At 33.4% G+C, this 26,553-nt stretch overlaps 1 protein-coding gene across 2 annotated transcripts; it reads right to left on the bottom strand.

Annotated features, from left to right (window-relative positions):
* Positions 1-1,888: 1,888 nt before the first annotated feature.
* On the bottom strand, positions 1,889-26,553 carry LOC130451282 (uncharacterized). Of its 2 annotated transcripts, XM_056790221.1 has the most exons (7): positions 26,470-26,553; positions 26,181-26,263; positions 23,715-23,797; positions 4,925-7,062; positions 4,590-4,861; positions 3,103-3,227; positions 1,889-2,005 (listed from the first exon to the last, which is right to left on the bottom strand). In XM_056790221.1, the coding sequence occupies exons 3-7, from the start codon at positions 23,748-23,750 to the stop codon at positions 1,943-1,945; spliced, it is 2,634 nt and encodes an 877-aa protein (XP_056646199.1). In that variant the 5' UTR covers positions 23,751-23,797; positions 26,181-26,263; positions 26,470-26,553; the 3' UTR covers positions 1,889-1,942. The 2 variants fall into 2 exon arrangements, with proteins under 2 accessions (XP_056646199.1, XP_056646192.1); XM_056790214.1 differs by lacking the exon at positions 26,470-26,553 and having other exon boundaries at positions 26,181-26,396.

Here is a 26,553-nt window from a genome sequence, read left to right as displayed (position 1 = left end):
TGAAAAGAGAATAAGAGCTGCTGGGTTTTCCCCAAAAACCGGCGCGACGATTTTATTATTGATGGTACAGTTTGAAGGTGCAATTAAAAACGACGAGTTCACGGGACGGATTTAATTGCACCTTCAAACTATAGAGAAAGAGAGAGAGGGAGCGAATTGGAGAGAGACAAAGTAGAGTAAAGAGCAAACGTGGTGACTGATTTTTTCTGAAAGAAGGGCGCCAGAGTTTTATTGATACCTGACGACTTTTGAGAAGAAATCACTCGATTTGCTTCAAAGGACAAAATCGTCAGCATGAAGCAATCTAGCATAGCTGATTTCTTTACAAAAAAATAAATATATGTATTTTTTTTTTATTTTAAGATAAATAATCGGTCCTTTTTAGGACCAAAAATTCTTCAAACGTATACAAATTATTATTCTAAATAAATAAATAAATAAATAAACATGTTATATACCCATAACATATTTATTTATTTATAAAATGGAAAGATGCATCGAAATGCATACATATATGTATGTAAATGTGCACAACTCCGATAATTCGAACACCTCGATAATTCGAACTTTTGCTACGGTCCCTTGCAGTTCGAATTATTGGAGTTCGACTGTAATACATACCTGAAAATTTTACTAAAACGTAGACAGCTGTCCCTTCTTGGGGAAAGCCGTGAGTATGTCATATGTATTTTCAATATAATATTAAAAAACACTTTGAAATCAACTACGATCTCGAATAAAATATTTTTTGATAAAAAATCAAAAGTAGGTGCGCCTAACCACCGTGCACCAACAAATAATTTCGATAAGTTATTCCAAACACAGAATTCTTTTTATGTAACCATTTTGTAATATAAATATCACATAAAATAATTTTGGCCGCCTAAATCCTGAAAAACGATCTATGTGCGACGGCAATTATTGTCTCAGAAATATCTAACTAAACTCAAAATCCTTGGAACAGACATGATTCCATAGAGCGTTTGACGGTGTTCATGGCGTCGGTTTTTTTGGAATGCGCGTGGGATAATTTCCCCATTGATTATCATGAAAAAAGAAAAACTATCGACGGAAAATATTACGCAAAGTTTCAGGGAAGAAATCTAGCAAAAATGACAGCATTTGGATAAGAAGAAAGTGTTGTTTCATCGAGATAATGCACCAGCTCATACATCCGATATTGCAATAAACAAAATTAATAAATTAAAGTTTGAATTGCTACCTTATTCGCCAGATTTAACTCCCTCGGATTATTTTCTGCTTGGTGGTAAATAAAGAGGTGATATCGGCAGTTGATGGCTATTTTGAGGAGCTTGACTCCATAAAACTCTCTCCCACTATTCATGTGTCCAATTTATATGTTCTCTAACCCACTGCAACCTCTTAATTTCTTTTTGACGTCTTAAAAGAGGTCTGCCACCATTTCAAAGAGACCAGCTCCTCTCAATTTCACTGTGCAAGAACTCAAAAGCAAATCCCTAGATTCATTGATCTGAGCTGCTGAGCTATCTCAACTGTTGTGGCTTTTCGAAGCCTCCTTGAACGTTTTCTACCTCCAAAGCTTCCGTTGGATGCATATTTTTCAAGTTGTAGTCCAAGATATGTCGAGATATTTGGACTTCACGAAAAGATGTCGTGGTCCAAAAAGTATGAATCACAGAACGTCTTATAAGCCTAACTGGGACTAAACTACAATCATAAACAACAAAGAAATAATTCATAGCCGGTACTTGCAAGTTTTAACTGGTCGCACTTACCAACTTTGAACCGGTAACGTATTGAAATCCTACCAAATCCGGCATTTAGTCCAGAACTTGCACCGTCAGATTATGAACCAACAAACAATTTAGCATAGAAAAAAAATTTTAGTGCAAATAAAACACAATTATTTCAATAAATAAATTTAATTCTATATTTTTAATTATTCAAAGTATAAAAATATTTAGTCAATTTTCGGAACCGGTGATTTCGTTGAATCGTTTGAAAGGGTCACCACCGTCATAACCTACAAAAATAAATATTATATATGACGTCAATATTACACAATAATCAAAGTATGTTATCAATTTATCAAATTGCATCTATACGATTTTATTTTATATTATTATGATAATTTGAAAAAATATTTACACTTTTTTTATAATATGCCGTATTAAACCCTACGAAATAATTGATTTGTAATAGTAAATTCACTCAGCATATTGTATTCTAACCTCAAATTTACTTGTCAACACTTCTGTCATCTGTCAGATAATCTGAATCGAGTTATTTCCGTAAAACAAAGGTTAGTGCTCAATCGATAAGGGGTGGTGAATTTCTCTATTCATCCGATTTAAATTAAATTAAATTTGAATTTGGATTAAACGAGTTCGAACGTCAAATAAGGTCACGTGAATAAATTAGCAAAAAAAAATGTTTAGATGATGTCCGTATTCGAGAAAGTCAAATTTCAATATCGAAATTGATTGGGTATAGTTTAAATATCGTATACAGGGAGTAGTATATACAAAAAGTTGAAAAAATCGACGGTTTAGTGCTCGAATTAAACATAGTTAGTAGTCAACGGGTTCTTCATGTACGCGTCAGTGACAAGTCTCAAACAAAATGGAGGCTTGTATTTTCAACAATTAAAAATTGGTCTTGGTTGTTTCGCTGGTGACGAGGAGTCTTTAGAAGATGACACACGTACGAGAAGTCCATGTTCTTTCACTATGATCGCGTCAAAAAAAAGCAAAGGTCACGCAAATCACCAAAGCAGTAATGGTAACAATTTTTTGGGACTGTGGGATGTGGCTTCGCAGAGATTGAACACCCATCATATAACCCATATCTGGCCCTTTCTGACTTGAGTTAAGAGGTAAAAGATTTAACAGCGACGATGAAATTACGAACTATTTGACGCTGAAAAGTACGTGGAAATAAAGAAAATCGATATTGGAAAATAATCACAACTATGGTGGTTTATTATACGTGGTATAATCGAAAGTTAAAACTTCTGTTTTCAAGACCTTTTTTTCTAAAAAATCAATTCCAAATTGTGGTAGATTTAGAAGATTTGGAAATAACGTTCATGTATTATCGATAATTTTTGATTTTACTTACTTTGGAATGTCCCAAAAAAGTTTCAACGGTTGAGTTAGCTGGTGGTGTATATGCTGAGATTCCCATAAGTCCAAACAATGGATGAGCGGACGTAGGTTTAGGACTCGTAACTTGGAGATCGTTGACTGAAATACAAGAATCTTCTTAACTTTCATATCAATATGTTTTCTTAAAACCAATAGAGAAGTTTATTAGTTTTTTTACCACTTTTTTCGACTACACAACAGCAAATCATTGTTTTCACCACTCAAAAGATTCTTTTATGATCCTCGTAACTGTTTTTTTATAGTTTAAAGAATAACCACAAATCCCACATGGTCAAATCAGGTAAATAGCGTGCTTTCAACTAATCTCGCACCACAAAAAAACTGCCCACACAATTTTCTTGACAGATCTTCGCTTTCTCGTCATTATTAGGGATGGCAAATGTTAGTGAATCCCTTATCCACCATTTTTTAAATAATGAAACGTGGTACCCAACTACCATATATTAATAATTGTTCTTCTTTCTTCCATAATAGGTCCTCATCCTTGCTCTAGATTTCCATTCCACATCTTTCGTAGTCGACCTCTACTCCCTTGCTATTTTCACCAATCTATCGACTTTATGTTGGTTCCATTGTTTTTACGCTGTGATATCCATTCGTCTGGTAGTGTTTTCTGAGATCTCCAGCAGTTTCTGATCTAATTTGCTTTAGCTACTTGTCCTTTGCCCGTAGTGATTGTGGGCTGACTGAGTTGCCTAATGGCATTGTTGCCGCTCCCAAGCCCGGAAAAAAGAAGAGAATAGGGGGGGAAAGTTTAGCAGCCTACTACCGATAACTCTTCAATATGCGTTTTGATTGAACCAAACGCTTGTTTGGTTATCACAATCGTTACCTAGGTCAGTTCATTTGTTACCAAAAGTGAATTTACTGTTCCGGATCAAACACCTCATGATCAAACGATTTATTTTAAATTGGTAGTCAAGACAGCTCGTGGAGGACTTCCATCACCAAATGCTTTGTTAATTCCGTAACAAACTCCCCTGATTTTCATGCGTTTTGAGTCGATCTTAGACCAAGGCAATAATTAGCTTGCGAAATTCTTCTGGGAAGTCGCTAGTCGCTCAGTTCGTTGCGAGAAATCATTGCCTGCATCATTCAGTTTTAGGTAAATTGGAGCATCGGATTATCTGCGGATTTGGTTCAATGAGTAAAGAAAAGTTCGCTTTCATTCACATCAGTAGATGTTTTCTTTCGCGGTATCACATTTTTTTCTGCTTTGTTGTGGAGGTCGCAACCGGAAATCTTTCGTAGCAACATGGCCAATACGTCGTATGCTACATGTTGCCAATTGTTGCCTTGGTGTAACACCGACTTTAGATGTAGTTGTTGGTTGATAGATTGCCCACCCAGATCTAACACATTTCCACCTATTTCTTGGGACTGATCACACAAAAAATTTGCACGATTAGTACAAAAGAAACGAACAAAACTCCTACTTACTCAAATGCGGCCATTCGCTATAAACCACTTTGAGGTTGACATCATTCCCGGAATCTCCCTGCCTCGATTCCCTATTTTCCGGTTCAATTCTTACGGAAAACTTGCGAGAATCCAAAGTAACATTGTTTTCGGTTCCGTTTTGTACTTTGGGTGCCATACTCCAGGATACTGCCGGACTAGCAGTAACAAAACTATAAGCTTGCGGGGTGACGACGTAAACCTTTTCCTTAGTATAAGGAGATACCGTTGGATGAGCTGCCCTCCAAGGAGATCTACGCAAAAAGAAACGACAATATTTACACAGGATATCACAAGAATTAAGTAGATCATCTCACCCAGAATCTTCACCAGCACTAGGTTTCGTAGGGGAACCAATAGATGGAGCTTTAGTATCAGCGGCTATTATCAGATTAGTTTCTACGTCTGAATCTTGCGAAATAATTTCTTTTCTTGAAGATTCAGCTGAATGATGATCGAATATATATTTTGAAGGTGTAGTATACGGTTCTTTCGGGTTTGTGGTGAGATAATCCCCTGGGATTTGTTTGGGGGTAACAGCATCTTCTAATTTTTCTTTGGAATAAGATTGTTGAGTCCATTTATCTATACTTTTTTGTAAAGTTATAATATCGTATGGTAGATTTCCTTTATCTCTATTAGCGGCTATGAAATCGTTAATATTATAAACGGCGGTACTGGAAGTCGAAAAAGGTTTACCGGAAACTTTAGTTAATCTAGTTGTGTCAATGTCATTCAAATATTTCGACCAATCAGATTGTTCGGTAGGCATTGGTGGGGTATAAACAGGAACCAGCGTGGTGTAACCATCTATTATACTTTTAACGTTATCGTGGGCTTTATAAAATTTATTATTAGTGTAAGGTACTATTAGTTGTTTTGTTTTTTGGGTACCTTTCCACGTCGGTTCCAATTGGTATTTAGGTTTCCAATCTTTGTAATCTAAAGAAGGCGATTTAAATGTTTCATTCTTATTGAAATCTGTTTCGACGTTCTCCACTGGTACTATCAAAAAGTTATGTTTTTCGTTGGTGGTAGTACTCAAATCCTCACCATTACTTCCTTTATTTGGACTAGTAACTGAACCATTCAAATTACTGGCTGATGTTTGAGAATCATCAACAATTATTGGATTTTCACTAAGTTTAATATTATCGTCATTGCCTTTTTCGAAACCATCTTGTTGCGTTTTTGCGATACGATTATACCCCGCCGAATCTTCATTAACTTCAACTTCGATTAGAGGAGATTGAATCACGTTTATTGGATGCTCAATGCTCGCTAAATAATCAGCTACATTAACACTCTGCTGCACTTGAACGTTATCCGTACCACCATGTTGATTTTGATGAAAATCTACATGTTGGTATTTAGGTACCACCGGCAGTGGGTTCAAATTTAAAAAACTTTGTCCTCCGTAATCGTCACTATCTCCACTCGGCGCTGGTATCGAATCGAAAGGTCGATTCAAATCCGAATGATCATTGGTGATTGGATTACCGTAGCTATCAGAAGGTACAGGTGGAGGAATATAATTTGATTCCACCGGAATGTTCGTCAAAGCAGAAATATCTTCTACATTGAAAATATTCGGTCGTTGAGTTCTTGGAGGGAATTTATCGAAACTAGTCGGTGGCGGTGGTACCAGATCCGAATTAAATCCGTTAGAAACTGGTTGAAGGATTGTAGACTTGATCTCTTGCGCTGGAGCCATCAAAAACACCGGAAGTTCATTATGCGATTTAATTGGACCATGCAACACATAAGGGGGTATCGGGGGATCAAAATTTGTACTTTGAGGACCATTAAATTCCGGTGGACCATAACTAGGTTTCGGCGGGCCGTAGTTTGGTTTCGGCGGGCCGTAGTTTGGTTTCGGCGGGCCGTAGTTTGGTTTCGGCGGGCCGTATTTCGGTTTCGGTGGGCCGTAATTATCTTTAAGTGGAGGTCCATATAATACTGGTGGTAATTTGTAATTCAGTGGAGGCGGTAACATGTAATCAGCTATGAAAAAGTCTCCACCGGTATTGGGTAAACCCAAGTTGTTTGTGATATGTGGTGGTCCATAATAAGGTTTTGGAGGAGAGTTTGGTGTATTGATGAATTGGTTATTTGGTAAGACGCTTACTATACTAGTATCTATACTATGTACATTAGATAAAAGACTAGAAAAATCTTTGTTGGGTACTGGTTTAATTTTGTTATGGCCGATTATTGGTATCCAGGGTTCGAGGTTACAAAGATTGCAATCCCTGTCATCTTGTCTATAAGGGGCGGGTAAATATTGTCGTCCTCCGTAACTCGTTTCTGCTGTCGCTAAATCTTTTTTGTTTGGAAAAATCCAAGAAGCTACTCTAGATAATAGAGATTGATTATCTTTTCTGTCTTCGATTGGTTTTTGTACGTCTTCGCCTTGCGTTGAGATCACCAGCCAAAACAGGAAGAAAAGAAGAAGCTGTAACAAGAAAAACAATAATTCAACGGATGTTTTCACTTTGTGAAACCATTATTAGCTCACAAACGTAGATTAGGCACCCACCATTAAGAATTGTACTTTATACAACAAGCGAAGATAATTTCAGTTAAATTAAATACAAAGATGAATTAGTTATTTTAAACTTTTATTTATATGTGACTTTAAAAGTCTTCCCAAGTTATCATTTAAAACGCTGTTAGCAAAAAATTTGAATGTTTCATATAATGATGAATCTTTCTCGATAATGCGATTTCTTTTATATACCAATCAAATAAATAGTCTCACTTTCATCTATTCAAGAACAAATTATCATTCATTTTAATGTCTCGTCTCTCGTGATCGATAACTTTTCTTTGAGAACTCTTTTCACAATCATATGATTGTTCGTAAAGTGAAAATTTTTCACATACATCCGCAGTGAATAGAATCTTTTAGTAGGACAAGTGCGAAGATCTTAATCTTATTGACCTTGGTCACGACGATTTTATACTATAAACTTTGTTGCCTAAACTAATTCGTATTCGTAAATTCAAAAAAATATTAGTCCATACAAGAAATCTGGATAAAAACGTACCATAGCAAACAAAAATGAAGATCTACAGAAGGTGCTAGAATTGTATAATTAGAAACTATCTATACTTTGTTAGTTGAAGGAAGAATTGGATTCATATTGGAGTCCAAAACGACGTGGTGATCATTAAAAAAATTCTTTTCGATGCTCAAAGTTACACAGTTGATATATTACAATCAGAAGTTGTATCTTTCTATATCTTTGTTATGTAAAAGTTTTTCTTTGACGTGATGGTGGAAAATAAGACGTGGGGCAATAATAGTATGATGTTGAATCAATATTGTGGTCCACAGCAACGTGGTGATCATTAAAAAAATTCTTTTTATTGCTCAAAGGTACACAGTTGATATATTACAATCAGAAGTTGTATCTTTCTATATCTTTGTTATTTAAAAGTTTTTCTTTGACGTGATGGTGGAAAATAAGACGTGGGGCAATAATAGTATGATGTTGAATCAATATTGTGGTCCAAAACGACGTGGTGATCATTAAAAAAAATCTTTTCGATGCTCAAAGGTACACAGTTGATATATTACAATCAGAAGTTGTATCTTTCTATATCTTTGTTATTTAAAAGTTTTTCTTTGACATGATGGTGGAAAATAAGACGTGGGGCAATAATAGTATGATGTTGAATCAATATTGTGGTCCAAAACGACGTGGTGATCATTAAAAAAATTTTTTTCGATGCTCAAAGTTACACAGTTGATATATTACAATCAGAAGTTGTATCTTTCTATATCTTTGTTATGTAAAAGTTTTTCTTTGACGTGATGGTGGAAAATAAGACGTGGGGCAATAATAGTATGATGTTGAATCAATATTGTGGTCCAAAACGACGTGGTGATCATTAAAAAAATTTTTTTCGATGCTCAAAGTTACACAGTTGATATATTACAATCAGAAGTTGTATCTTTCTATATCTTTGTTATGTAAAAGTTTTTCTTTGACGTGATGGTGGAAAATAAGACGTGGGGCAATAATAGTATGATGTTGAATCAATATTGTGGTCCACAGCAACGTGGTGATCATTAAAAAAATTCTTTTTATTGCTCAAAGGTACACAGTTGATATATTACAATCAGAAGTTGTATCTTTCTATATCTTTGTTATTTAAAAGTTTTTCTTTGACGTGATGGTGGAAAATAAGACGTGGGGCAATAATAGTATGATGTTGAATCAATATTGTGGTCCAAAACGACGTGGTGATCATTAAAAAAAATCTTTTCGATGCTCAAAGGTACACAGTTGATATATTACAATCAGAAGTTGTATCTTTCTATATCTTTGTTATTTAAAAGTTTTTCTTTGACGTGATGGGTGGAAAATAAGACGTGGAGCAATAATAGTATGATGTTGAATCAATATTGTGGTCCAAAACGACGTGGTGATCATTAAAAAAAATCTTTTCGATGCTCAAAGGTACACAGTTGATATATTACAATCAGAAGTTGTATCTTTCTATATCTTTGTTATTTAAAAGTTTTTCTTTGACGTGATGGTGGAAAATAAGACGTGGGGCAATAATAGTATGATGTTGAATCAATATTGTGGTCCAAAACGACGTGGTGATCATTAAAAAAATTTTTTTCGATGCTCAAAGTTACACAGTTGATATATTACAATCAGAAGTTGTATCTTTCTATATCTTTGTTATGTAAAAGTTTTTCTTTGACGTGATGGTGGAAAATAAGACGTGGGGCAATAATAGTATGATGTTGAATCAATATTGTGGTCCACAGCAACGTGGTGATCATTAAAAAAATTCTTTTTATTGCTCAAAGGTACACAGTTGATATATTACAATCAGAAGTTGTATCTTTCTATATCTTTGTTATGTAAAAGTTTTTCTTTGACGTGATGGTGGAAAATAAGACGTGGGGCAATAATAGTATGATGTTGAATCAATATTGTGGTCCAAAACGACGTGGTGATCATTAAAAAAATTCTTTTTATTGCTCAAAGGTACACAGTTGATATATTACAATCAGAAGTTGTATCTTTCTATATCTTTGTTATTTAAAAGTTTTTCTTTGACGTGATGGTGGAAAATAAGACGTGGGGCAATAATAGTATGATGTTGAATCAATATTGTGGTCCAAAACGACGTGGTGATCATTAAAAAAATTTTTTTCGATGCTCAAAGTTACACAGTTGATATATTACAATCAGAAGTTGTATCTTTCTATATCTTTGTTATGTAAAAGTTTTTCTTTGACGTGATGGTGGAAAATAAGACGTGGGGCAATAATAGTATGATGTTGAATCAATATTGTGGTCCACAGCAACGTGGTGATCATTAAAAAAATTCTTTTTATTGCTCAAAGGTACACAGTTGATATATTACAATCAGAAGTTGTATCTTTCTATATCTTTGTTATGTAAAAGTTTTTCTTTGACGTGATGGTGGAAAATAAGACGTGGGGCAATAATAGTATGATGTTGAATCAATATTGTGGTCCACAGCAACGTGGTGATCATTAAAAAAATTCTTTTTATTGCTCAAAGGTACACAGTTGATATATTACAATCAGAAGTTGTATCTTTCTATATCTTTGTTATTTAAAAGTTTTTCTTTGACGTGATGGTGGAAAATAAGACGTGGGGCAATAATAGTATGATGTTGAATCAATATTGTGGTCCAAAACGACGTGGTGATCATTAAAAAAAATCTTTTCGATGCTCAAAGGTACACAGTTGATATATTACAATCAGAAGTTGTATCTTTCTATATCTTTGTTATTTAAAAGTTTTTCTTTGACGTGATGGTGGAAAATAAGACGTGGGGCAATAATAGTATGATGTTGAATCAATATTGTGGTCCAAAACGACGTGGTGATCATTAAAAAAAATCTTTTCGATGCTCAAAGGTACACAGTTGATATATTACAATCAGAAGTTGTATCTTTCTATATCTTTGTTATTTAAAAGTTTTTCTTTGACGTGATGGGTGGAAAATAAGACGTGGAGCAATAATAGTATGATGTTGAATCAATATTGTGGTCCAAAACGACGTGGTGATCATTAAAAAAAATCTTTTCGATGCTCAAAGGTACACAGTTGATATATTACAATCAGAAGTTGTATCTTTCTATATCTTTGTTATTTAAAAGTTTTTCTTTGACGTGATGGTGGAAAATAAGACGTGGGGCAATAATAGTATGATGTTGAATCAATATTGTGGTCCAAAACGACGTGGTGATCATTAAAAAAATTTTTTTCGATGCTCAAAGTTACACAGTTGATATATTACAATCAGAAGTTGTATCTTTCTATATCTTTGTTATGTAAAAGTTTTTCTTTGACGTGATGGTGGAAAATAAGACGTGGGGCAATAATAGTATGATGTTGAATCAATATTGTGGTCCAAAACGACGTGGTGATCATTAAAAAAATTTTTTTCGATGCTCAAAGTTACACAGTTGATATATTACAATCAGAAGTTGTATCTTTCTATATCTTTGTTATGTAAAAGTTTTTCTTTGACGTGATGGTGGAAAATAAGACGTGGGGCAATAATAGTATGATGTTGAATCAATATTGTGGTCCACAGCAACGTGGTGATCATTAAAAAAATTCTTTTTATTGCTCAAAGGTACACAGTTGATATATTACAATCAGAAGTTGTATCTTTCTATATCTTTGTTATTTAAAAGTTTTTCTTTGACGTGATGGTGGAAAATAAGACGTGGGGCAATAATAGTATGATGTTGAATCAATATTGTGGTCCAAAACGACGTGGTGATCATTAAAAAAAATCTTTTCGATGCTCAAAGGTACACAGTTGATATATTACAATCAGAAGTTGTATCTTTCTATATCTTTGTTATGTAAAAGTTTTTCTTTGACGTGATGGTGGAAAATAAGACGTGGAGCAATAATAGTATGATGTTGAATCAATATTGTGGTCCAAAACGACGTGGTAATCATTAAAAAAATTCTTTTCGATGCTCAAAGGTAAACAGTTGATATATTACAATCAGAAGTTGTATCTTTCTATATCTTTGTTATTTAAAAGTTTTTCTTTGACATGATGGTGGAAAATAAGACGTGGGGCAATAATAGTATGATGTTGAATCAATATTGTGGTCCAAAACGACGTGGTGATCATTAAAAAAAATCTTTTCGATGCTCAAAGGTACACAGTTGATATATTACAATCAGAAGTTGTATCTTTCTATATCTTTGTTATTTAAAAATTTTTCTTTGACGTGATGGGTGGAAAATAAGACGTGGAGCAATAATAGTATGATGTTGATTCAATATTGTTGTCCACGACGACTGGGTGATCATTAAAAAAATTCTTTTCGATGCTCAAAGGTACACAGTTGATATATTACAATCAGAAGTTGTATCTTTCTATATCTTTGTTATTTAAAAGTTTTTCTTTGACGTGTTGGTGGAAAATAAGACGTGGGGCAATAATAGTATGATGTTGAATCAATATTGTGGTCCAAAACGACGTGGTGATCATTAAAAAAATTCTTTTCGATGCTCAAAGGTACACAGTTGATATATTACAATCAGAAGTTGTATCTTTCTATATCTTTGTTATGTAAAAGTTTTTCTTTGACGTGATGGTTTAAAATAAGACGTGGAGCAATAATAGTATGATGTTGAATCAATATTGTGGTCCACAGCAACGTGGTGATCATTAAAAAAATTCTTTTTATTGCTCAAAGGTACACAGTTGATATATTACAATCAGAAGTTGTATCTTTCTATATCTTTGTTATGTAAAAGCTTTTCTTTGACGTGATGGTGGAAAATAAGACGTGGAGCAATGATAGTATGATGTTGAATCAATATTATTGTCTACAACGACGTGGTGATCATCTGAAGAGAAGATATCCATGGCAGAGGACACCAACTGGAGATTCTGCAAGAGATCTACTCCTGCACATTCCATTAACAACCTTGAAGAAATACTTCTAATGCCCTGGGATACAAAAACCTCTGATTCCTTCGGGAAGAGATAACGTATTTCTTTATTGTGAGTTGTAGGAGGTTCAACACCTTTTGTGTTACAAAAACACATAGAAATAACATCGAGCAAACGCTTTTTGTCGTGCAGACACCATTTTGACGACTAATAAACATGGTTTTAATAGGAACGCGTTGCTGCTATCTGTCGGAAACAACGTTAAACTCTTTCTAACAGTTTATAGTTGGATCAAATCGTATTCATAGATGTATAGCTACGATCTTTCTAAATTTCTATGATTCTTTTTAAATGCCCCGTATAATTGCGCTCTAAGAAAAACGAAATGCATCTATCTGATGAGTTTTTTTGTTTATATAAATCAAGGCCATAGAGAGTATACTTTAAATGGTCGTAGTTGTATTGAAAGTAAGAGAAACAATGAATAATGTCGTGTATATGTTAATTTGGTATCCACCTGTTTATATTGTTGAGTAAAAAGTGGGTAATAACGTGGGATACGAGGTTTATACCTGTTATTGTGATTAAAATAGTAGCGAACATTATCAGTCAACAAAAAACAAATGATATTTTTAAAAATACGAAGCATATAAATATTCTGTATTCTATACAGGGCGTCCCACGACGAAAAAACTGTCGACCCTGGACACCCTGTATATTAATACATTTTTGACATTTACGTAAAATTTTGGTATACTTTTCTTTAGAAACTTTTTTCGAAAAATGCATACTTTTTTAGTTATTAATTTTTTTGTAAAAAATTTCACCGTTGCAGACCCTTATAAATTATTTTTTTACGAAAATACCCTTAAATATATGAAAATGGTTTCTGTTCGAGTGCTTTAAGCAAGGTCAGTCGTACTTGAATCTATGTTGCAAAATTTTTCATCCTATACAGGGCGTGTATAAAAATTGTTCAAAATTTAACTTCATAAATATGAGATTTCTTTATTTTTTTGAACCACGGTAAGTGTAGGTATAGGAAAGTATACATGAATTTGTCTTATTTTTCACTCCTGAATGCATTAAAATGGAAAAAACCGGGTGGTTCTATTTAAAAAAAAAGAAATTTTTTTATTATGATATTAAACTTTGAATACTTTTTATACACTCCCTGTATAAAATGAAACATTTTTTAACATAGATTCAAATACGTCTGACCTTGCTAAAAGCAATCGAACAAAAACTATTTTTATATCTTTAAGGGTATAATCGTAATTTATAAGGGTCTGCAACTGTCAAATTTTCAACATAAAAATGAATAATTAAAAAAGTATACATTTTTCGAAAAAACCGGAAGTCGGCCATCTTTGAAAATATTTTAGTTAGAAAGATCGTATCCGAAAACCCAAACGTAGAAATTTTCATGGTTTTACTATAAGTATTTTGCCCCTATATATATAAAAATGAGATGCTGTTCGTTAGTCTCGTTATAACTCGAGAACGGCTATACCGATTTGGCTCATTATGGTCTAGAATTATTTGTGAAAGTCCAAAGGAGGTTTTAAAGGTGAATAAATTTGAAAATACTCGGAAGTAAATGAAAACAACAATTTTGTCGCAAATTAAATTCAACGCGAACCATAATATTTGACATTTGACAATTAACATCTACGTCGATCAATACCTCAGACAAATCCTTCTATCCACTTAAACAAATCATTGTGTACCAAATTAATCATATTTTATCATTAGTTTGAGATGGATTGTTTAGTAAATCAACTTTACGAGATTGTGGATTGTGGACGAAGTGATATTGTCGTCATTCCGCTTCGTGATCAACCGAGTAAAACGAGAGTGTGGATAGCAAACACATCTGCCGCCTCTAGTCGCCAGATTCGAGACGAAAACCTCTAGGAGGCGCCTCGTGACAGTTTGAAACGGAAACGCACGAAAAGTTTTGGAAAACGGACTCGGATTCATCTTTTAAATACCTTCTCCTTCTTCTGGGTAAACACCTATGAAAATTGTGTAATCACGTGCGTGCAAAATCATAAATCGTTTAGATTTTGGTGTACATTTTCCACTGGTTCTATTGAACTACATATTTATTGATGGAAAAATATTGTTAATTGTAACGAATAAACTGTTGTCTGAGTGCACATAGTAAATGGATAACCTTAATTAAAATATAATAAATATCGTAATTAAAGTCAACTTAATTGAACAACAATCAGTTATTCTTATATGCTTAGTGCATCGTATCGCCAACAGCCATACAGGTCATCGCCGATACCAATAGATCTTCTGGAAGAAGAAATGACAAAAATACAAATAAATACAAATAAATTTTTAAAAATCCCATCGATCCCATGTGTGATACAAAATTTATTCGGGTGAAAGGTCAAAATTTGAGGTTTTTTGGATATTTTTCGAAAACAGTTGTTGTATAAAAAAAAACTTCCAAGCAAAGTTGTAGATCTTAAAATTCTCTACAAAAATTAACCCTATGATTTTTTTTCTAAGAGATACCATTCCTGAGATATCGCGATTCTAAGAGTCACATTATACGTGGTATGCCAGTCAGGCTCTAGATGTTATCTTATTATTGATATGACCTTGGCAATTGACACAGTACACATGAACACAGCAATACGACTTTTTACAGCCACATTTGGCACTACAACTTTTTTTAGCAATTACAATAAATAGTTTTTTTGGACTAGGTAGAGGTGAAGTTTGAATCGGTTCTAGAGTATTTCCAAATCCAGTCTTCTGAGTTGGGTTAGGTTAGGTTAGAATACAAGACTTGAATAGCAAATGTCGATGCTGGAGCTGAATCTTCAGCACTAAAAAGGTGGCTTATATATGTGATTTTTAGAATCGTGATATCTCAGAAATGGTAACTCTTAGGAAAAAATCATACACACCATTTTTGTAGAGAATTTTAAGATCTACAACTTTTGTTTCAAGTATTTTTTTGATATACCCACCGTTTTCGAAAAAAATTCGAAAAACCTCAAATTTTGACATTCGACCCCGATTTTTGTTATTTTAAATATCTATATTGACCGGACTATAAAAGTTGCACCTTGTATATATTATTAGTTACATTTAATATATCAACTAGCAGATACAATACTTTTAAATTTGATAGTTAGACTGAGGAAATTGAATTGTTTTATGCCAAAAAGCGATACTTTTGAAGATTTGAATTTTTCTTTTGATACAACTTACTGTTTTCGAAAAAAATCCAAAAAATTAGCAGATTTCGATGTTGGAGCACCATTTTTGTAGAGATTTTTACGATCTACAACTTTTGTTTCAAGTTTTTTTTTTGATAAAACTCGCCGTTTTCGAGAAAACCCCATAAAAACCTCAAATTTCGACCTTTGACCCCGAATAAATTTTGTAGCACGCATAGGATCGATGGGGATCTTTAGAAATGTATCTGTAATGGTAAATTCCAGCTCTCCACCAATATTTGACTCTCCGGGAATTTTTGTTATTTTAAATATCTATATTGACCGGACTATAAAAGTTGCACCTTGTATATATTATTAGTTACATTTAATATATCAACTAGCAGATACAATACTTTTAAATTTGATAGTTAGACTGAGGAAATTGAATTGTTTTATGCCAAAAAGCGATACTTTTGAAGATTTGAATTTTTCTTTTGATACAACTTACTGTTTTCGAGAAAAATCCAAAAAATTAGCAGATTTCGATGTTGGAGCACCATTTTTGTAGAGATTTTTAGGATCTACAACTTTTGTTTCAAGTTTTTTTTTTGATAAAACTCGCCGTTTTCGAGAAAACCCCATAAAAACCTCAAATTTCGACCTTTGACCCCGAATAAATTTTGTAGCACGCATAGGATCGATGGGGATCTTTAGAAATGTATCTGTAATGGTAAATTCCAGCTCTCCACCAATATTTGACTCTCCGGGAATTTTTGTTATTTTAAATATCTATATTGACCGGACTATAAAAGTTGCACCTTGTATATATTATTAGTTACATTTAATATATCAACTAGCAGATATAATACTTTTAAATTTGATAGTTAGACTGAGGAAATTGAATTTTTTCATGCCAAAAAGCGATACTTTTGAAGATTTGAATTTTTCTTTTGATACAACTTACTGTTTTCGAAAAAAATCCAACAAATTAGCAAATTTCGATGTTGGAGCACCATTTTTGTAGAGATTTTTAGGATCTACAACTTTTGTTTCAAGTTTTTTTTTTTGATACAACTCGCCGTTTTCGAGAAAACCCCATAAAAACCTCAAATTTCGACCTTTGACCCCGAATAAATTTTGTAGCACGCATAGGATCGATGGGGATCTTTAGAAATGTATCTGTAATGGTAAATTCCAGCTCTCCACCAATATTTGACTCTCCGGGAATTTTTGTTATTTTAAATATCTATATTGACCGGACTATAAAAGTTGCACCTTGTATATATTATTAGTTACATTTAATATATCAACTAGCAGATACAATACTTTTAAATTTGATAGTTAGACTGAGGAAATTGAATTGTTTTATTCCAAAAAGCGATACGTTTGAAGATTTGAATTTTTCTTTTGATACAACTTACTGTTTTCGAAAAAAATCCAACAAATTAGCAAATTTCGATGTTGGAGCACCATTTTTGTAGAGATTTTTAGGATCTACAACTTTTGTTTCAAGTTTTTTTTTTTTGATACAACTCGCCGTTTTCGAGAAAACCCCATAAAAACCTCAAATTTCGACCTTTGACCCCGAATAAATTTTGTAGCACGCATAGGATCGATGGGGATCTTTAGAAATGTATCTGTAATGGTAAATTCCAGCTCTCCACCAATATTTGACTCTCCGGGAATTTTTGTTATTTTAAATATCTATATTGACCGGACTATAAAAGTTGCACCTTGTATATATTATTAGTTACATTTAATATATCAACTAGCAGATATAATACTTTTAAATTTGATAGTTAGACTGAGGAAATTGAATTTTTTCATGCCAAAAAGCGATACGTTTGAAGATTTGAATTTTTCTTTTGATACAACTTACTGTTTTCGAAAAAAATCCAACAAATTAGCAAATTTCGATGTTGGAGCACCATTTTTGTAGAGATTTTTAGGATCTACAACTTTTGTTTAAAGTTTTTTTTTGATAAAACTCGCCGTTTTCGAGAAAACCCCATAAAAACCTCAAATTTCGACCTTTGACCCCGAATAAATTTTGTAGCACGCATAGGAGCGATGGAGATCTTTAGAAATGTATCTGTAATGGTAAATTCCACCAATATTTGGCTTGTTACTTCACCACTATTTCTATGTTTAAATTGACCGGACTATAAGTTACTATTTCCTTTTAATCGAATTTTCCCGATGGACTTTTTCTTAAATTAAAATATTAGTTTATAAATCAACGGTATAAATTGACGTAAACGTTTTCTTGACGAAATTAGACAAAAGTTTATCGACTCGCGTGCTAGTGAAGAGAATCAGTTCGTTAAATTAGTTTCTATGTTAGCAAAAAACTGTGCATGAAAATATCGCTGGATCTGTTGATTAAGTTGAAATTTCATGACCACTTAGCCTAAGAGACATGTGTGTTGGTTACTCCCACTATTTAAATACGAGGTATATCCACGAAATAAGATAGAAATAAAAACGTAACTTACATTGTGAATGTACCTCGTAAATAGATTGGATAATGTCGATCATCAAATACAAAAAATGTTAACAATTATGTTTTCATTTTGTAAAACCATAATCGGCTTAATTCATCATTAAGAATTGTACAGAGTTGTACTTAATATAACGAGCGAATATAATTTAAGTAAAATTAAAAACAAATATTAATTTGTTGTGTTAAAGTTTGTTATGTAACTTAAAAACTAGGCTAAGTTAATGAAACGTACTCATATGGGTAAAAAACTTTGGCGGGCTATAATTACAACACCTTAACATTTACAAACTTTTTACCATATAGTCCAATGTCTTTCAAATATTGGATCAATTTTTTCCCCTTTATCTAAACATTCTTGGAGCGAACTTCCTACCTGGTGGCTACGGAGCTTATTGGAGTATTGTGTAAGTTTCTGAAGTCGATGGACCGTTCAATTTAATGTAGCTTGTTCAGTGGTTTGCCACAACAATTCAAGGATATGTTTCCTTTTCAGTTCTGCAAGAATACCTTGAAGATTTTGGCATTATGTTTGATACGAACACACTATAGATTGTTTTGCATATTGGAGTTAACCTATCGGTTTGATTTTTGGACAAATTTCGAAAATATTTCTTTTTCTTGTAGAGGTATTTGCCAAAAATTTGCCAAAAACATCTTTTGGACATTTCTCGACTAAGAAGTTTACTAAAAACAATTCAAATCACTTTTTTTGGGCATCTCTTCTCAGCTGTTTGGATTCTCTCTTTGCTAGGCTCTAGTAGGACGTTCACTGAATCTGCAAAACGTCTTGATGATGGTTGATCTTGAGGAACTTTTATTTAAGGATAATTTTGACCTTTTATACACTAATAATTACCGACTGGGAATAAATATAATGTAGGAATTTCGAGAGTTTCGTTTTTTGTGTAATATTGTTGTTTATCTATACTTTTGAATGATTCACTGATTATTGGAATTGAATATTTTCGCAGTGGGGCGTCTCTTATATAAGTATTTATACTATAAAGGATGTACTAGTCGAAAAAATATTATGTTTACTAGACGTATCGTTGTCAATTCTCATTAATATTAAATACCCACATATAATTAAAAATGCGGTTTTCATTATTGTACCACTGAAGATGGAATTGAAACTGAACCAGGAAAAGGAAAACTCTTTCACTTTTAAGTTGGTAACATCGCCATCGGAATTTACTAATTGTTTAAGGTAATACCGGTTTCAGTGACAACAGGAAAAGGTATAAAGATAACAAAGAATTTCAGAGAAAACATTGTTTGTTCCAATAAAACATCGAGATGTTTATTTAGTTGTAACACGTACGTGAAAATGTGTTTTAAAAAAAATCCGGGTTAAGTTAATACTTGTAGAAAACAAAATTAAGTGAAATCTAATGAAACCGATCAACTATATTGTTCAATATTTATATAAATTGTTGGAGTATGCGAAGAAATGTTAATCGATATTGTAGGAATAAAAAAAGTAATTTCAAGCTTTGGAAAACCTACGAGGACGGTCCCAGAAGTACCTGAACCAACAATAAAACTTAATAATCTTCTAGCTCCACACACTTTTTCCCAGCGATGTTCAATAACTTTTCATCGTTGGAAAATCTTTGACCAACGAGTATGGGGACAGAAAATAATCCGAGGGGGCTAAATCTAGCTAATACGGTAGCAACTCAAACGGATGTGTGAGCTGGTGCTATGCCTTGATGAAACAACACTTTCTTCTGTACCAAATGCGATTGTTTTTGTTTGATTTCTTCGCTCAAACGTTGCAATAAGTTCATAGTTTTTCATTTTTCATGATAGTCAATAAAAATTATCCCAAGCGCATCCCAAATAACCGACGACATGACGTTTCCTGCGGATGGAACAGTTTTTCCCTTCTTTGGAGCGGGTTCTTCCTTTTCAGTCCATTGTTTCATCATGATTAAGGTGCAGTGCAAAAATTCGACTTTATTTCTGTAGAACAATGCCAAACACTCTATGGAATCATTTTCATGACGCCGTTTCTGTTCCGTTTTGAGTAAAAGCAGCTTTCTCATATCTAAATTTTCAGTTAATTTTCAGTCGACGATAATCCAGTGGATTTTCTTCAACTTTTCTGGAATCGTCACCTTATTTGGTCAACAACTATGATGCTGGTCCTGGCAGATCGAATTCAGCTTTTAGGTTCACTATTGATGATATTTTTCAAGCAACTCTGGGTCAGACCAGGAACTTCTGGGACCGTTCTCATACATCAAGTGAAAAATTGTATTCTTAATGAAGTGCATTGAGGAGAAATGAGTTTCCGAAATTCTAAATTTTCAAAGTATGTACAGAGCAAAACAGAAATCAGGAATTTTGAGTATAAACTAGCGCGATCTGTAATTTCTTAGCCTAACATAAAAAGAAAGTTCATTTAGCACATTATGTATGTCGTTTGCTTTATAGTCTACCGCAAAGCGTTTGACTCTATTCGGCATGACTTACTGCTTGACATCAAACAGAGGAATTGCGAACTAGCAACTCTCTAACTTCGGAACGCCTTCAGATACTTAGAGGAGTCCATCAGGGATGCATGGCCTTAAAAGACCATCAAAAGTATGCCGACCTACAAAAGGTAGTCAATTCTATCAACGAAATCACAATAAACGCGCATAAAACCAAACTAATGGTCATAAGCAGACAACGACACGTCGAAGCTCAATTACTTGTCAATGGAAATAACATAGAGGGACTCAAAAAATTCGAATACCTTGGATATATGTGGGGGATTGCGACGAGGAAGTTAAAACTCGGATAGCAATTGCAAAAACAGCTTTTACAAAGTTTAATGAGTACCTAATCCGCCGAGAAGTCCCCCTAACCCTTAGATTGATAAACTGTTATATTTGGCCAATCCTTTTGCACTGTGTGGTCCCTGAAAGAGAGGTCCTTGAACAGAATAGAAGCAATGGCCGTCGCGCAGGCTTCTGCGGATCCCATGGACCTATCAAATAACGAATGAAGAAATCCTGCGAGGAGAGGACGTAAACAACATTCCTGGCTACGGAATATAAGAGACTGGTGTGGCATTCAGGGTGAGGCAACAATTTTTCGTGCCTTCGAAAGTTTTGTTACTAATATAAACAGAAAAGTTGACTAATGAGAAAGAAGAAAACCCTTCGCCTGTCTGGTTTAAAAAGGTTTATTGGAGTTGGCCCTGATATAGGAATTGCTCCTCTTCAGAGCTGGGATTGTTGTGATAGGTTTGTGGTTGCGTTACGAAGAATTTCCCAATCTGGAAAACAAACGGTTACTTCCAGGTTTAGGGATATATTTTTCAGTCTTTTTGTTGGTTTTTCTGTTATTTGTTTTGGTTAATTTTTTGTTTTGTTTATTATTTAATTGGAAGCGAGTAACAAGGAGACGGGCGAGTACAACTAGGGCTCTGCATTATTCCGTATCGTCTGTTATTTGGCTGATGAACCGGTTACAGGAAAATCGCTGAAAATCTGCAATACCGACGATGTTTGACGGGATTTTTTTGTCTTTTTATTGTACATTGTGACATTGACAGACGTATCGATTATTCTTAGTCGTTAATTGACTCATTTCTACTTTATAATAGTTTCTTGTTAATCGTTTCGTGAATTTTGTGTTACCCTCGTATATTCAACTGAGTTTTTTAAAATTTCAAATCAAAGATGGAGAATACATGCTGTATATTATTTCACAAAAATATCATTAAACCAGGATTAAATGTGATAACAGTTTTTCAGTTTTTAACTTTGGTTCGTCGTAGACATTTTTATTTTCAAACATCTAATTATCCAATTATTTATTACTTTCACGTAGCTTCAAAAAAAAAAAGAAATAGATAAATAAAAATTCAATAACAACATTCATTTTATACGATTCAAGTGAAAATGTATTTTTTTTATTACTATTTACTCTTACTTTTACTTGCGGGTAATTTGGCAAAAAATTTCTTTTCAAACCAATCACGTATTATAAGATGGCGACTATCCAACTGTGAAAGCTATCGAAAACAACAGCCGTTAAAAAAATAAAGTTACTGTAAAAGCTGTTAAGTGTAATAAACAATTGGTCGATATTTTTTATACTTCTAATTATTTACCTATAAACTTTATGATCATTTTGCTAATTTATATATTGTATTCCCTTCTATCATTCATCCTGGATTCATGTGTATGTGTGCACACAGATGGCGCTGTCAATGTCAAATCCATATGACGTTTATGAAGTACCAACTGTCAAAAGACTATGTGTCAAAATTTCATAACAATTCGATTGTTATTTTCAAAACAATCGATTCAAAACAATCAGAATACTGTACAAGCTCAGCAATGGCTTCAAAAGTTTTATCCGGACTCTGCTCCATCGAATAGAATCATTTGTTATAAGTTTGCTGGATGAATTTAAACGTGGTCGTACAAACATCGATGATGGTGAACGTTCCGGTCGTCCAATTGAGATGGTTTCTCCAGAAAACGTCAAAAAAATCCAACAATTGGTTATATCTAATCGTAAATTGAGATAGCTGAGGCTCTAAATATATCAGAAGGCAGTACGTTTACAAGTATGCATGAACATTAGACCATGAGGAAGCTTTTTTCAAAGTGAGTGCCGGATTTACTTACAATCGATCTAAAAGATCAACTTGTTGATGATTCAGAGCAGTGTTTGGCCAGGTTAACACGTAATAAATCAGATGTTTTGCCTCGATATGGGACAATTAATGAAATATGGATCCATCACTTTACTCCAGAATCAAAAAATCATCATCTGCGGCAGGTGAACCACGTCCGAGGCGTCCAAAGGCACAACAGTCATCTGGGAAGGTTATGGCTTCAGTAATTTGGGGTACGCATGGATTCTTGTTCATCGAGTGTCTCCAAAAGGGAGAGACAATCAATAACGAGTTTTTGGATCGTTTGAATGCAAAAATCAAGTAAAAATGTCAAGGAGTTCCACCAATTATCAATTCGGTAGCAACGATGGTTAAATTGAACGACTTACACTTCGGACTGTTTCCCTATCCAACGTATAGTCCGGATCTGGCACCCAGTGACTACTGGCTATTCGTTGATCTCAAAAAAAATGCTCGTCGGTAAGAAATTCAGCTCAAATGAAGACACAATTGCTGAAATTGAAGCTTATTTTGAGGGAAAAGACAAATCCAGTAAAAATAATTGCGCATTTGACTGTTTTCAGTTGCTCCAATCTTCATTTCGTCGAGGATATTCAATCTGCTGGCCTCATAGCTCCCAAGTCTATCAATGGAACATCCAGTAGAACCACAAGGGCACTAGTTAGGGAAGTTTGTAGTTAATCATCTTTTCTTCCTTATTATTTTCTTTACTTGCATTTTTGTAGCAATTTTTTGATTACCTTTAAAATTTTTAATCAGCATTTAATACTAATACGTTCTTTCAAATAAACTATTTAAACCAATAATATTTCTAAAATCATGGAATTAGTAATTTGTTATTTACTCACCTTATATCTAACCATATTTCTACTTCTAAATCTCATAAAATCATCCCTTACATATTTTTTGGTTTTGGTTAAATTAACAGCAACTGAAAAAAAAACAGAAATTTTAATAACTATGAAAAAAACGAAGAAAAAAGTGACTTCTCCGTGGTTATCTTTAGAAAAATATTGGGTAGCATAGTTTAGACGAGACCGTACGATCTATGAAGACCAGCAACGCAGTGGTCCACCAAATTAGATGACGACTCCAATTTCCATTGAATGTTTGGTAATGTTTCACAGAAATAAAACCGTTTCATTAACCATGGATGGCAACGTGGATCCGTCACTTCACACCCGAATCAAAAGAACAATAAAAGCAATGGACTGAAAAGGCAGAACCGGCTCCATCTGCATACAAGGTGTTATCCGTTTTTTTTTTGTCCAGGTACTTCTGGGACCATCCTCGTAGCAATGGTACTAGCAAGCAATGACTGTTTAAGTAAGAGAAAGTGACGTGGTGATTTATTTATATATGCCCGGGTCTTCAAGCATTCGTCTGCGGGTTCAATCTTAATTAAAAATTAGAAATTCATGTCGATTAGTTATAATTATAAATACAAATCTAATGCATTTAATTGATGACTTTTGCTGACTGTCACTATCAAAAATCGACGATTTCTAATAGGCATTGGTCGATTAATGTAATTCCAATTGATTTTTACAAAAAAAAACCCTTTTTCCAAAAGATATTTTATAATGAAACTGAAATAAAGAATTATGCCAATTATTACAACAACAAAAGAAAATAGTAATAGTAAAGTTCAAACATACAACTGAACGAAGAAAAGGCAATAAATTTAGAAGTTAGAACTTCAAACATACAACTGAACGAAGAAAAGGCAATAAACTTAGAAGTTAGAAGTTTAAACATACAAATGAACGAATAAAAGGCAATAAACTTAAAAGTTAGAAGTTCAAACATACAACTGAACGAAGAAAAGCCAATAAACTTAAAAGTTAGATCTTTAAACAAACAACAGAACGAAGAAAAAGGCAATAAATTTAGAATTTAGCAGTTCAAACATACAAATGAACGAACAAAAAGGCAATAAACTTAAAAGTTAGAACTTCAAACATACAACTGAATAAGGAAAAGGCAATAAACTTAGAAGTTTAAACATACAACTGAACGAATAAAAAGCAATAAACTTAGAAGTTAGAACTTCAAACATACAACTGAACGAACAAAAAGGCAATAAACTTATAAGTTAGAAGTTTAAACATACAACTGAACAATTAAAAGGCAATAAATTTAGAAGTTAGAACTTCAAACATACAACTGAACGAAGAAAAGGCAATAAACTTAGAAGTTAGAAGTTCGAACATACAACTGAATGAAGAAAAGGCAATAAACTTAGAAGTTAGAAGTTTAAACATACAACTGAACGATTAAAAGGCAATAAATTTAGAAGTTAGAACTTCAAACATACAACTGAACGAAGAAAAGGCAATAAACTTAAAAGTTAGAACTTCAAACATACAACTGAACAATTAAAAGGCAATAAATTTAGAAGTTAGAACTTCAAACATACAACTGAACGAAGAAAAGGCAATAAACTTAGAAGTTAGAAGTTCGAACATACAACTGAATGAAGAAAAGGCAATAAACTTAGAAGTTAGAAGTTTAAACATACAACTGAACGATTAAAAGGCAATAAATTTAGAAGTTAGAACTTCAAACATACAACTGAACGAAGAAAAGGCAATAAACTTAAAAGTTAGAACTTTAAACCAACAACAGAACGAAGAAAAAGGCAATAAATTTAGAATTTAGCAGTTCAAACATACAAATGAACGAACAAAAAGGCAATAAACTTAAAAGTTAGAAGTTCAAACATACAACTGAACGAAGAAAAGCCAATAAATTTAGAAGTTAGCAGTTTAAACATACATTTGAACGAAAATATAGATACATACCTCTATATGTGACCCAGCTACTCTATTCCAGTGCCAGATTTTAGAGCAACAAAAAAATGATGGACATAGAACAAGGAGGAACAAGAAAAAAGGAAAATCAAGGAAAAGATGGTACGCAGAGGTAATGGAAAACCTAAGAAAAAGAGAGAAAAATAGAGGAATTCAAGACTGGAAAACGAAAGCAAAAAATTGGAAAGAGTGAAGGTAATGAGTTCCATGTTATGGGCTTAAAAGGCATTAATTTCACTATTTTAAACATCAAAACATATTAAATCGTCTTTCAAACACAATAATTTTTTTATTTTTGATCTGATGAATAATTAGCAAAAAAATATGGTTATAGTGAAAAGTTTACAGTGACCCCTCTCAATATTATATGTTGATGAACTAGACTTACGAAATATACAATAAAATATACAGGGTGTAATTAGTAAAGTATGTTTATTTCGCAAATAAAATATTTAAATATATTTTGAATTATTGATTTAGTTATAAATATTAAAAACTTACTCGATGATGTTTTTTTTTACCAAAAAAATAGCACTAGAATATCATCGACAGTACGCACTAACCGATAAATACAGGAACGCACTCTGCAAACAACAAATTTTCATTAACGTCTATCGAAGCGGGTGAAAGCTCTAAAGCGCAATTACTATGTGGGAAAAACGTAAAGAAATACCACTCCGACCGTGTTGTACCGACGTTCAAATCATCAAATAAACTAAGAAGAGTCACAAAGATGTTTTATACCGGCGTGACCCATATAGGGGTACCGTCAAATCGTTTTGATACCTACCTGCCAGCGGAAGACATTCGTGGGGTGATACGAGATTCACTTTTGGTCTGGTATTTCATAAATCCAGTTGAGGAATGCGTTTGT

The sequence above is a fragment of the Diorhabda sublineata genome, chromosome 1, assembly GCF_026230105.1.
Source record: "Diorhabda sublineata isolate icDioSubl1.1 chromosome 1, icDioSubl1.1, whole genome shotgun sequence".
Classification (NCBI taxonomy): domain Eukaryota; kingdom Metazoa; phylum Arthropoda; class Insecta; order Coleoptera; family Chrysomelidae; genus Diorhabda; species Diorhabda sublineata.
This window is presented reverse-complemented; position numbering and strand designations above follow the sequence as displayed.

What these genes read in the sequence shown, in the direction of transcription:
- LOC130451282 (XM_056790221.1), bottom strand. Translation starts at nt 23,750, where the DNA reads ATGAGATTTAGAAGTAGAAATATGGTTAGATATAAG. An exon ending in GAAATATGGTTAGATATAAG is followed by an intron (nt 7,063 to 23,714) that starts GTGAGTAAATAA and finishes TTCTTGTTACAG; the next exon opens with CTTCTTCTTTTCTTCCTGTT. An exon ending in CTTTTTTGGGACATTCCAAA is followed by an intron (nt 2,006 to 3,102) that starts GTAAGTAAAATC and finishes TTATTTTTGTAG; the next exon opens with GTTATGACGGTGGTGACCCT.